Raw genomic sequence first — 12,753 nt, 5'->3', positions numbered from 1 at the left:
AATATTACACAACCAAACAAGAACCAAAAGTCACAGCAACGATGACCTATCTACAAATACGGTCAGTGAAAAACAAAATGTCCCCTGTCAGAAACATCACCAACATCAGATGCAAGTATACAGTAATGTAGTCATTTCACACTTTGGATCCTGACAGCCGGTCAGCTTCCGTAGCGGGTCAGCTGCTCACTCACCCATCACTCGGAGCCTCTCGGCGCCCACCACCACCTCCTGCTCGTCGGCGGAGAAGAGGAGCTTCCCAGAGGTGGATTTGACTTCAAACATCTTGCCTCGTGCTTTAAATCCACTGGATCCTGATTGGCACACAGAGAGAGAGAGGAGACATCAAAGAGGAGCGACTGCAGCTGATTTCTTACTGAATCCACTTGGTATTTGAACATTTAAAATACATCCAGGTGGAAGACATTCAAGGTGTCCTGCAGGCCCTGCTGACTTAAGCAAAAGAATACCCCAACATTACTTTGGAACCAGACCCCCATCGTACTTTTTTAAATTAATTTTGGTGTCATTCATGAGAATGCTGAATATTAAAACAACAATGTGTTGGGGTTAAAGCCAAAGAGGTCCATAGTATTTCGTCACAAAGCGTCAACTGGATAAACTGTTACAACTTCAACGATGAATAAAGATAGGCAGGCCACCAGGTCTGATGTTGTATTGTACTATACTGCAGAGTAACATCATCATTTGGTGAGACATACATCACATTCAAAGTTTTTGGTTTTCTTGCAAATCGTGTAAATGCTGACATACTATAACCTTAACCCATTAACCATTAACCCATAAGAGAGCCATATTCGCCTTGAGGACGCAGGTTGGGGTGGTGAATGGGTCAAACAACCACAGGATATTCACCCAGGAGACCAAGGTTCATGTCCCAATTGAAAATAAAAGTTACGTTTTTTTGTTTTTTTTTACTTTACGGAAGAAACGGTACTATGTCATGGTCTGTGTCACGTGCGTAACCGGGAATCAAGTAACATAACATCTGATTTTAACCTAAACCACAATCTTTTTCCAAACATAACCAAGTAGTTTTTGTGCACAAAACTTAACCTTAAAACATAACTGTTTCACAATGTAACAACCGTTACATTCTATCGTTTAAATATGAGGACGGGAAACGCTTCTGTGGGTCGTATTTCCTGCCACTGCTAAGGGCACTAATTTATAAAAAGGCTCCTGTGGGTTGCATTAGACGGTAGATATCAACAACCTATATCGTCGTATGGTTTGGTGGTTAGGTGTTGAAGAAAATAGTTTCTCCTTTTAGCTCTGTTTTGGTCTCCACCAGATAAAAACATGTCTGTCGGCCATTTCGTGCTGAGCAGGTAACGCAAAGTAGATTTATTAGAGCTTTTTCGTGCCTGCTACAGCTGATAATGAATAATGATAATGAAAGCGCTAAATGTTTGTGTACATTCTGTGAGTTCATCTCTTGACACTTTAGACTTCAATAATTGAAGTCTGACGGCATTCAAAAAGTTGTCAGTCAACACTTCTGAATCAAGAAAAAGACATAAGTAACAAAAATAAGGAGACAAGCAAACAATCTGGAGCGGTGTGGTGAAATATTTCGTCCAGATGTGACCTGCTGGTGAAAGATATTCCCAACACGACATTTCACTGAAGGTCTGCAGGAAAATACTCCAATCCGAGCCGCCCAAACTGAGAGTGGTGTCACGACAAACAAGAAATAGAAAATGTAGACAACTCCGTCCAACTCAAATTGCTTTGTCTCATGTGGCGGCAGAAAACACTTGCGCTGGGGTGATGACTGACATGCACGCAATTGATTCTGTCACTCTCCATCTGGGATGTGAAGTTCCTCCCTTTTCACGAACGCCGCTTAGTCATCTAAGAGAAACACCCGAGCAGACTTAGTCTTCCTCCTCTTCAGACCCAGAAGGCAAATGTCAGCCCACTTTTTAAACGTGAGAGACACTTCCTGTGCATGTTTACACAAAGTGATTTCCATTCACAGAAGACTGCCAACTCTATTAGAGTGTGACAGGGCGGAGAATGGGGGAATATAAAGGAGAAAGTGCGATCGCAGAGTTATGGTGGCCCAACTGAGGCCTCTGTTGGCACAGATATAGGCGAACAGAGAAAGAATTTATGATGTGTCGATGTTTAATGCTCAATGCTAACGATGTGCTGGAAAAAAAAAAACGAGGCAGTGACTCCTGATAGTTGGAGCTGTGGTTCCCGACCTGAGAGTCTGGACACCTCAAAGCGTCCCAAAGATCCCTAAAATCCCACATGGATTAAAATGATGACAAACAACATATCTAATACAAGAAGTCCGGGTTTTCTTTTCCCTTCGAGGTTTCTTAAATCTTGGTGTAAATGTAAAATACAGGACAGTTTCACCTCGCCAGGCCTCAAATGAAACAATCTGTGAAGGGGATATCATGATCAATGTTCCCATAAGCCTCATCATACACTCCAGGTGGCCAAAAAAGCATAAGAAATGTGTAAGGACAAGGGAAGAAAATCTCTTCAATGACCAGCGGAACATTCCACGTGTCGTATATATGTTGCAGCTGATGTCGTCAGTCTTGTCCGGTTTGATGCTTTTGAAAAAAACAGAAAACATCAATAAACCACATGAAAGCATGCTACAGCACGGCTCACCTGTTACAAGTTGCGTGAGCAGCTGGTTGTTGCTGTTGACGATATTGACCGACACGTTTCTGGATGACTGCAGGAACAGAGGCCGGCCCTGCGAAGAGATAGACGGAAGTTTATTCATTAAGTCTGTGGTGCAATGGTAATTAAATCATTAATGCAGGTTTTTGTTTTTTTTAAACAAATATGACTACTCCTCAGAAAAAAAAAAGTAAAAAACATCCCTTGTTGAAGACCAAACATTAGATACAGACTTTTCTTTAATGGGACACAGCCAACTGAATGGGTATTTTTGTTTGTTCAAGAGGGTACATGTGAAGACCCCGATTGACATAGTGCATTTATATGACCCTAACAGCCAAAACACACTTCGCGTATACTGTAGCAGCGTGGCGCAGCTATTTTTATTTCGGCGCCCATGTTACCCAATCTGTCCGTTCATACCGGGAACGTAGTGTCTGCGTAGCGTCCGCGTCGGCCCGCGCGCTGCAGCGATAGGGAAGACCACAGTGCAGCCGGACACTATACAAAAATAAAACACCCACCTAGGTTCATGGTGATTTTGGCGGTCTTGACTTCTCACAGCGAGACATGCCATCAGGCAAACGGAGAGGGAGACCGATGGACGGACAGAGAGAGTGATATAAACCCATCCTAATATTGTGTTAATGTACATATACAAAATGTTTTAATACCAGGATACCTATCCTAAGTGTAATGCAGCCATCAGTAATGGTTTAATACCAGGACCTCTCCTAAGTGGAATGCAGCCATCAGTAATGGTTTAATACCAGGGCCTCTCCTAAGTGGAATACAGCCATCAGTAATGGTTTAATACCAGGGCCTCTCCTAAGTGGAATGCAGCCATCAGTAATGGTTTAATACCAGGACCTCTCCTAAGTGGAATGCAGCCATCAGTAATGGGTTTGAATACACCTGTGCTTTTCCTACTGTGACATGTCAACATGTCGGCCGTGGAAAAAGGTCTATCGTAGAGAGAGAAAGCCGAGAGGAGAAGGATCGCTTTGCGACCGGCGCGTAGAAATACGCGTCCGGTATGAATGGCCAGGCGCACAATCAGGAACGTATCAACGCTACGCGCCCGGTGTGTTTCCAGCTGTAACCCTTATATTGACCATGACATCGCCTAGTGGAAAATCTGGGTTAGGCTGCATTAGAACTGGATCCCTTGACATTTCCTTCAGCACCATCATCTGGACAAAACTGTCATTTGTCCAATACTTTTTGATCAAATGCCTGCTAAATGATGTTAGCCTCAGGTGTCCTTTGTGTTTGGTGTTAATTAGCAAATGCTAAACTAAGATGGTGACCGTGGTATATAATACGTGCTTAACATCATTAACAATGTTGGCATTGGTATTGCGATCATGTTAGCATGCTGAAGTTAGCATTTAGCTGTGCACAGCCACACACTGTGGGTGTAGACGTTTAGTCCTCGTCGTCTTTTACGGTTGTGTTCTACTTGTGACACCCTGGGGGGATCCCAGGTCTCTTATTTGATAGCTCCTCAGTCCTCGCTTGAACTGGAAGTCGTTCTGGTCCGCCTTTGTGAAGGCCGTCTTAAAGCTTTAAAGGGGTGATAGAATGCAAAACCGATTTTACCCTGTCATAGTTGAATAACGACAGTTCGGTGGGTAAATAGGACATACATAGAAGCTCAAAGTCCCACTGACACCCCTTTACTATGAAAATTTCATATTTTGAAACTGCCGCTGAAAACGGACGAATCCCAACAAAGCTGGAAGTTGACGTCAACCTCCCAAAAACCGGAACCTTTTCTCAGCCCATGGGTGTATTAAGAGAACGGTCCCGCCCCAACATTTACATAGGCTACACAACTGACCTGAGATCAGGTAGTCTTCAGAATCTAGGTCGCGCAGATCTCTGCTATTCCATTACAAAATTCACTTCTGAAACTTTTTTATGCGAGAAATCAACTATGTAAGGCTCAAATATGGGCCACTTTACGAAAATGGATGGCTAATTGCAAATTTTGTCCAACTGTGTGTCGGAATTCAGCTGCCGGTGCTGCCGTGTTGCTGCCCTCGCACCGACCTGCCTTCCTTCACACACCCCGGCCTGCTCTGAGGTACTTGGAGCTCCGTCACGACTGGCAGCCCACAGCACTCCATCCCGCGCAAAGTCACCGGTTTTTGGATAATGGACTACTAAACGCTGGTGCTCTGACAGAGCTCCAGGGCTTGCAGCTCCCCTCTTCCTGCTAGCTAAATGCAGGAAGTGTGTGTGAGTGAGAGCACGGTCAGCGAGCTTGTTACGCCAGCAATCTGTTACCACAGGTTCCAGTTAATCTTTTAATGTGTGTAATTATAATGTGTTGAGTTATTTAAACAAACTATTGGGGAAATAAACGCCGCTTGTCCGCGAGTCTCATTGATAGAGCCTGCGGCTGGATGTAGCTCTATCAATGAGAGCTAGCTAGCCTCCTCTTAGAATTCCTCTGGAATTCACAAATATTCATTATCTTGAAATCGGACACCGTTGTTAGCTTTATAAAACCTTTAGGGAGATGTTGTATAAGTGGCGTGACGAAATTCAAACTGTAAATATACTCAAATTAAGGCGAAAAGGAAGCTAACTATCCGTGATTTGTAGCTAGGATTGAAGGGACAGTCACAGCTAACGAAACACCTAGTCTTCACAAATATTCATTAACTTGAAATCGGACACCGTTGTTAGCTTTATAAGACATAGTGAGATTTTGTGTAAGTGGCGTGACGAAATTCAAACTGTAAATATAATCGAATTAAGGCGAAAAGGAAGCTAACCATCTGTGGTTTGTAGCTACACATAGCTAAGATTGAAGGGACAGTCGCAGCTAACGAAACACCTAGTTTTCACAAATATTCATTAAATTGAAATCGGACACCGTTGTTAGGTTTATAAGACATATATTTAGATGTTGTGTAAGTGCCGTGACGAAATTCAAACTCTAAATATAATCGAATTAAGGCGAAAAGGAAGCTAACTATCCGTGGTTTGTAGCTACACATAGCTAGGATTGAAGGGACAGTCGCAGCTAACGAAACACCTAGTTTTCACAAATATTCATTAAATTGAAATCGGACACCGTTGTTAGCTTTATAAGACCTTTAATTAGATTTTGTATAAGTGGCGTGACATGTGTGTAACATGTGGTAACAGATTGCTGGTGTAACAAGCTCGCTGACGGCGCTCTCACTCTCACACAACGGGCCATTTAGCTAGCAGGAAGAGGGGAGTTGAAGGCCCTGGAGCTCTGTCAGGGCAGCGGTGTTGGTAGTCCCTGCTGTGGGCTGCAGCCGTGACCGAGCTCCAAGTACCTCATAGCAGGCCGGGTCTTCTGAAGGCAGGCCGGGCGGCGAGGCAGCACCGGCGGCTGAACTCCGACACACAGTCTTACCAAATTTGCAATTAGCCATACATTTTTCGTAAAACGGCCAATATTTGACCTTTATATAGTTGATTTCTCGCTTAAAAAGTATCAGAAGTGAATTTAATAACGAAATAGCCCGATAAACAATGTATAACTTTGCAGTGTCTGAAATATGAGAGTCTCCCATGTGTTTCTATGTAGTTTGCTCAAACCAATCAGCGCGTAGCTCATTCTGAATATTCATGAGCATACCATATTTGGAAGAAAAGCTCTTGTTCCAAATAGAGCCATATTCACAGGGTAGTTAAGGGCCTAATAAAATATCATTCGGGCAATTTTCAGCCCAACCAATGTTACATACCCCATTAGGAGACCTTAAGGAACAGTGTAAAATACCCTATATAATCATTCTATCACCCCTTTAATATCTGCCCTGAGGAGCTAGGATCGAGGATACATCTCTTGAGGAGCTACGAGCGAGGATGCACGAGAGCAGCCTTCCGGGAAGCCGTGCAGCTAAACGCCGTTGCTAACTCGGCCCATACACCTAACGAATCCTTGTGACGCTTCAGAGGAAAGGACGTCTCATTGCCCTGGAAACACATTTTCTCGTTTCCCCTCTCCTCGCAGGATTTCCTCGCGTCTCTCCCATGCTTCCTCGGGGGGAAGGACTAAGACGCGAGGAAGGGAAGCAAGTGAAGGAACCGTGGTTGCAATTCAAGGACCTGGGACGTTCCCTATGTGTAAACCCTATGTGTGTGCGTCAACAGTTTCAAACGGATCACCTGATTGGTAGGCACCAGTGCTGACTTGGTGGTTGGGCTTACACGGGCTGAGCCAGCTGTAATACTTAAAACATACCGGAGCACATGCAAACAAAAGTGTAACAACTTCACACTCAAACAAACACACACACGCACACACACACACACACACACACTCATAAGTGTCCAAGTGCTCCGCACACTTCAGCCTCCTGCTCTGTTTGATAACTTCCATTTCCCAGAGTGCCCTGCACCAATCTGTAATGCTGATCACGTTGGACACTCTGCTCTTTCTGTGCCCGACTAATCTTCATGCCTCAGTCAACTTCTTAATTAGAGATAACGGCCTGACCATTGTGCTGCGCTCGCAGCCGAGGAGGGGATATGCCTTGTGTGTATAATGCTGATAACATTATGGCTCTAGCTAAACTTATTGAAGTTCTCACAGTATATACACCAAATCTATGATATGCAAGAAATAAACTCCCACAATAAGAAGGTGGTGTGACCCGACTGTTAAAACTAACAAGAAGTTTGAAAATAGTTGATAAACAGAAGGTGTTGCAGTGCGGATAAATTCATTAGCATTAGCTGTGGAGTCACTTGAGCACGTCAGCTTTGACAAGTCCACTCCGTCTTTAAAGGTTGAGGTGTGTGTGTGTGTGTGTGTGACTTAAACAATTCGGTTATCACCAAGGCGCTGTAGTAGCACAGTTCATTTTATGTTCGTTTTGTTGTTGAAATTCAAACAAAAGCACTTACTTACGGGCCAGTTACTTACTCACCATGACCAAAGTATGCTTGCCATTGTCGAAAATCAATAAACTAAAGAGGAACGATCCCTGTGCGGCTTTTAAAAGTAGAATGTTTTCTGATAAGTTACGGACAATTTCCAGAGACTTATCTAATGGTTGTTAAAAGTTGCTGTAAGAGAAGCTTTTTTGGTTTTACGTACATTTAGATTATTTTGAGTAACAGAGTTGCTAAAGCCACCCAACTGGGATCCAACTAAAGCTTCCTCATAACTACAGTGAGGCAGTTTTCTGACAAAATGTACATTAGGGCCGGAAATCGAAAAGGAATGCAACTGTACAGGGATTGAAAAGCTGCCAAAAACCACAACCAGCATGGTCTCACAGAATTCCGTGAAATGAGCACGAACTGTTAACAGCTCATTACGTGGTGGTGGCGCGGAATGTGTGAAAATTCTGTGTGGCCACCACGGAAAACAATGCCAATGTAAAGTCAATGAGAAGATGACGTAGCATTAAGAGCGTATGGAGTAGTATGAAAGCCCGAAAATCCGCATAGGGAGGTTGGTTGGAGCGGTGGATGGGTCAAACAACACAGGACATTTCCTAAACCGAACTGTCCCGTTCTTGTTTTACTAAACTCAACCGTCCCCGTTGTTGTCCCGTGTCCCGTTATTATTTTCCTAAACTCAACCGTCCCCGTTGTTGTCCCGTGTCCCGTTATTATTTTCCTAAACTCAACCGTCCCCGTTGTTGTTTTCCCAAACTCAACCATCCCATTGTCCCGCCACGACCTTTTCCTAAGTTAAGGGGCCGTGTTCATTTCACGAAATTCTGTGAGATCAGGTTGACCACAAGACAGAATAAAACAGGAGCACTGACCACGTGCTCAGATAGAGGCTCTGTAAAAGGTCAGTGCAAACGGGGGAACAGTGACTCCTCAGCACACTAACTGACAAACACACTCTCCAAATGAACTTTACATATATGTAAGAAGGGTAATAAGGCAAAGCTCTGACAATGTATTTTTTTCCCCCACTTGTTTTAGGAAAATAAGACTTCTGTTTCCATAAACCATATATAACAGAGATCTGTACCCGATGGGTTTGAATTTAGGTGTGAATGAGCAGACCTTCTGACAGTAAATAGGGCTGACAGCCATTCTGATGTCCAGTCGATGCATCGGTGCATCCTTAGTCGAATTACATCTTGCTCGCAATCTGTGACTGCATGATAACCATGTTGATGTATGGCAAATAATGAGATAAATGCCTGGCGAATTGAACAATGTTTACATTGTTGCATTACAATGTAAATAGAGAAATAAGTAATACGCTTTGGTTTAGGGTTGGTGCTTACAATAGATTTAGACATTCCAATGTGGTATGTACGTGCCATTTTTGGATTTACAAGCAACAATTTCATCACATTTCTCTCATGATTGTCAACTTTGCCTGCAGCAGCCAAAGATCATACAGTGTTTAGGGGCCTTTAGTTTCAAAGCGGCGCCTCAGTCAGAGTGCTGAGGAGTCACTGCTAACTCGCGAGCTGTCATTACCTGCAGCTGTGCTGACATCAATACAGGACAAAAGATGGGCAACATAAAAAAATATGTCTAATCGGCCAACAATGCGGTTGGAGGACAGGGAGCAGAAATGGGCAGTTTGACAAAACCGATATCAGTCAGTCAATCTATTCATTCATTCACCTCAGCTCATACAAAATCTGCAAAACATTTACGATGTATTTATTAGGACAATGCACATTGATCAACATTTCTGTAAATGTGCCAGTGTTAGCTTGCCGGCTGATTTTCAACTGCAGTCCTAGTTACCTAGCATGCATGGAGACATGGAGTGCAGCGTGAGGCATGTGAGGTATTCGCTGACAATGTTCCTAATTTGTATTCCTAGAATTGAATTGAAACAAGAGGCAGGACATGTTTACTTTTGTCCACATTCAACTGAAACCACGATCTTTCTCTAACCTCTGGACGCAGGAACCAGGACGTTGGATCTTCTGGATTACACTTGATATCACTTGAATTAACACTTGATAATTGGGGTCATCCCCACTTTGGCCACTCACCCACTTCTCTACACATTACATACTTATCATTCCATATGCATCTTGCACGCTACTTTTCACTATTACTTTTTGCACTTTACATTAGGGATGCACCGAATATTCGGCCACTGAAAATTTTCAACAATACGGCCGAAATGTTGTGATGATGCAAACAGAAACCGCGACCTGCACGTGTGTCAGTACCCGATCCGTTCCACCTGCAAAGCGTCTCCTAAGCAAAGAGGTTGAGACGGACCACGGAGTGAAAACAATGAAAAGTGCTCTTAGAGTCTGTCAGCACACGTTTCAGTGAGATCTGTTCGGATCCTCTGCACTTCATCGCGACTGTACTTGATCTGCGTTATAAAGACCATTACTTGGATGCGGAAATAAAGCAGGGCGTAACGAGACAGGATGGATGCGGAGAACCGCGCGTGGAGAGGAGGACGGAGCAGCGCCCAGCGCAGGAGATCAGAGCGCAGAAACAAAGACTCGTCTCTGCACCAGATGAGGGGCATGCACCCTCGTTGTCTGATATCTTCAGTGAAATCCTGCAAGAAAGTGCCTCAAATAATAATAATAATAATAATAATAATAATAATAATAATAATAATAATAAAGGTTGAGGTAAGCTATTCTGTTCTTAGGCTACTATATACTGTATGTGACTATCAGATTGTAGCCATATTTCTGCTAGATATTTTTTTAATTAAACTTTAATGTTAATTTATACAATTGCAATGCCTTGATTTTAGTAAAGTTAGTACACAGTCATAGCCATAAATGCAATGGTACTAATAATTGGCATAATTTCTTTCGCTGTTTCGGTTTTCGGTCTTTGTTTCCTCTTTTTCGGTTTTCGGTTTCGGCCAAGAATTTTCATTTCGGTGCATCCCTACTTTACATCCCACTCCATGTGTCTTGATATTATGTCTTATTTGTATTTTGTATATTATGTTGATATGTGCCTATATGTATATTGTTGTCTCTATTGTACAGTATGTTACTACTACTAATACTGTCTATTTGTTGAATGCATAGAGAGTTAACACCTACCAAAGTCAAATTCCTTGTTTATGTAAGTATACTTGGCCAATAAAATCTGATTCTGATTAAAGTCGTGAACGTTGTATGTCCACCATGCACCCAGACCGTGTCCCTACAACTCCCATGGTGTCCCAAAAATTAAACACTTAACTTCAGTGAAAAAACACTTTGCAGGGCGCCTGGGTAGCTCACCTGGTAGAGCGGGCGCCCATATGCAGAGGCTCAGTCCTCAACACAGCGGCCCAGGGTTTGAGTCCGACCTGCGGCCATTTGCTGCATGTCTTCCCCCCTCTCCCTCCCCCCTCTCCTGTCTACAGCTGTCCTGTCTATTAAAGTCTAAAATGCCCCAAAAAGTATTTAAAAAAACCCACTTTGCCAGTGTCCATCAAAGTGTTATTATAATTAGTAATAAATCCGGCGTGTGTACCTCCCCTTCCACTTTCTCTGCTGTCTATTTTACAACAGCACCGTTGCTGCATCCCGGTCTTAGCGCCACCCAGGACAATTGTGATTGGTTTAAAAGAAATACAAACAAGTCAGAGCATTTTCTTTTCCCCCTATCCCAGAATAGATAAGCGATGTAGCCAGACCATACTCCCAAACGCCACAGCGCTATGGAGATACAGTAGGTCAGGGTTTGCCATTCATTTTCTCATTTTGACCACTTGCAGGGTTTACCCTGCCATGTTAAGGCTTAGGAGCAGCACCCAATCCGTTTTGGGTACAACCTAAGCCACATGTATGTAAAATCATCAAAACTAAGCATCACAACTAACTAAATTACTTTTTTTTTTTTTTTTTTTTTTTTTTAGATCTAATGATTGTTGGTTCCCAGTGGACTTCTTTAGCAAGTTTTGTCTTCAAGCTTTTTGAGTATTATTTATTTATCATCTGCTCTAGCTTTTCCAACATTTCAGACACGGATATTGTAGTAATGATAGTGGTCCAAAATGATGTAAAATTGCATATTTCTTTTATTGAAAAATAGACAGGACCCCTAAACCCTTCCGCCAAACTCGTCCACCTAAGTCTACGGAAAACACTGCACTTGCATCTATAATCTGACTCTTACCAGTCACTACCCAAATTTCCTGACAACCCATCTAATTATAAAATTTGCCTCGGGATGAATAAAGTATCTATCTATCTATCTATCTATCTATATATCTATCTATCTATCTATCTAATTCATGATCTGATGAGAAACACGGGACAGTCCATATTGTGCTACAAGGGTCACATAATGCATAAAGTGTGTTATGTTTCGTAGCAGCCACCCTATCGTTCCATCTCTCTGCACAGTTATTTTCTCTGCTACCGTCTCTTGAAATGCCTCAGAGAGGCTACAGCAGAAGTCTTTCGGGGATGTTTATGTACAGTACATGTGTTTAGTTTGTTGTCTGATCCACTCCGTCTCCCCCTTCACATCGTTACTAATGCAACAGACTATATTTCTCCCAGCAGGAGGCCTCTCACACAGGGAGGAATCAGAGGGAGAAAAAGAGGGAGGCGTTAGATGAGACACTTGGAGAAATATGTGGATTGGAGTTAGTTTTAGAAGATATCTCTCGGAGGCAGAGCTGCTCCGAGGACTACACAAAAACTCACTTGAATTAAACATCAGGAAGTGGAGCTTAAGGACCAAATTTTGGGAGCAATACGTTGGCTTTTTCAGGAATTCAGCTTGGTCCAGCGGCTTATAAAAGGGCTATGGAATCAGTGTACCATTCGTTTTTCAAAATGAAACAAAAAAAATGCCTTGCTTTCTTAATACTCGATTCCAAAACCAAAAGGAAAACCTGATAACGACTCGTTTTTCCAATTTCTGAAATAGTGCTCGAATGAAAACTGGAAAGAAAAACAGAAAACCAGCGTTTCATCCAATTTCTGACATTTTCAACTGACTTAAGCGTGACCCAGAAGCGATCTCTACAAGGACGCAATCAGAGGCCCCGCAAAACAAACTAATAATTCATTTTGAGTATTGAGAAAACAAGTCTTTTTTGTTTTTTAAAATGTTGGTTTTATTTTGAAAAACGAAAGATGCACGGATTGCTATGGGCAGACCTGCAGACCC

At 42.8% G+C, this 12,753-nt stretch overlaps 1 protein-coding gene across 6 annotated transcripts in view; it reads right to left on the bottom strand.

Moving 5' to 3' along the window:
* sgcd (sarcoglycan, delta (dystrophin-associated glycoprotein)) overlaps positions 1 to 12,753 on the bottom strand; it is a 383,518-nt gene that overhangs the window by 84,834 nt on the left and 285,931 nt on the right. For all 6 annotated transcript variants that reach the window (XM_039778324.1, XM_039778327.1, XM_039778323.1 and 3 more), the window contains 2 exons: positions 2,659 to 2,746; positions 195 to 314 (listed from right to left, as the gene is read on the bottom strand). In XM_039778324.1, the coding sequence (XP_039634258.1) occupies positions 195 to 314; positions 2,659 to 2,746 (208 nt within the window). The remainder of the gene's footprint in view (positions 1 to 194; positions 315 to 2,658; positions 2,747 to 12,753) is intronic.

This window comes from Perca fluviatilis, chromosome 16, assembly GCF_010015445.1.
Source record: "Perca fluviatilis chromosome 16, GENO_Pfluv_1.0, whole genome shotgun sequence".
NCBI classification, from domain to species: domain Eukaryota; kingdom Metazoa; phylum Chordata; class Actinopteri; order Perciformes; family Percidae; genus Perca; species Perca fluviatilis.
This window is presented reverse-complemented; position numbering and strand designations above follow the sequence as displayed.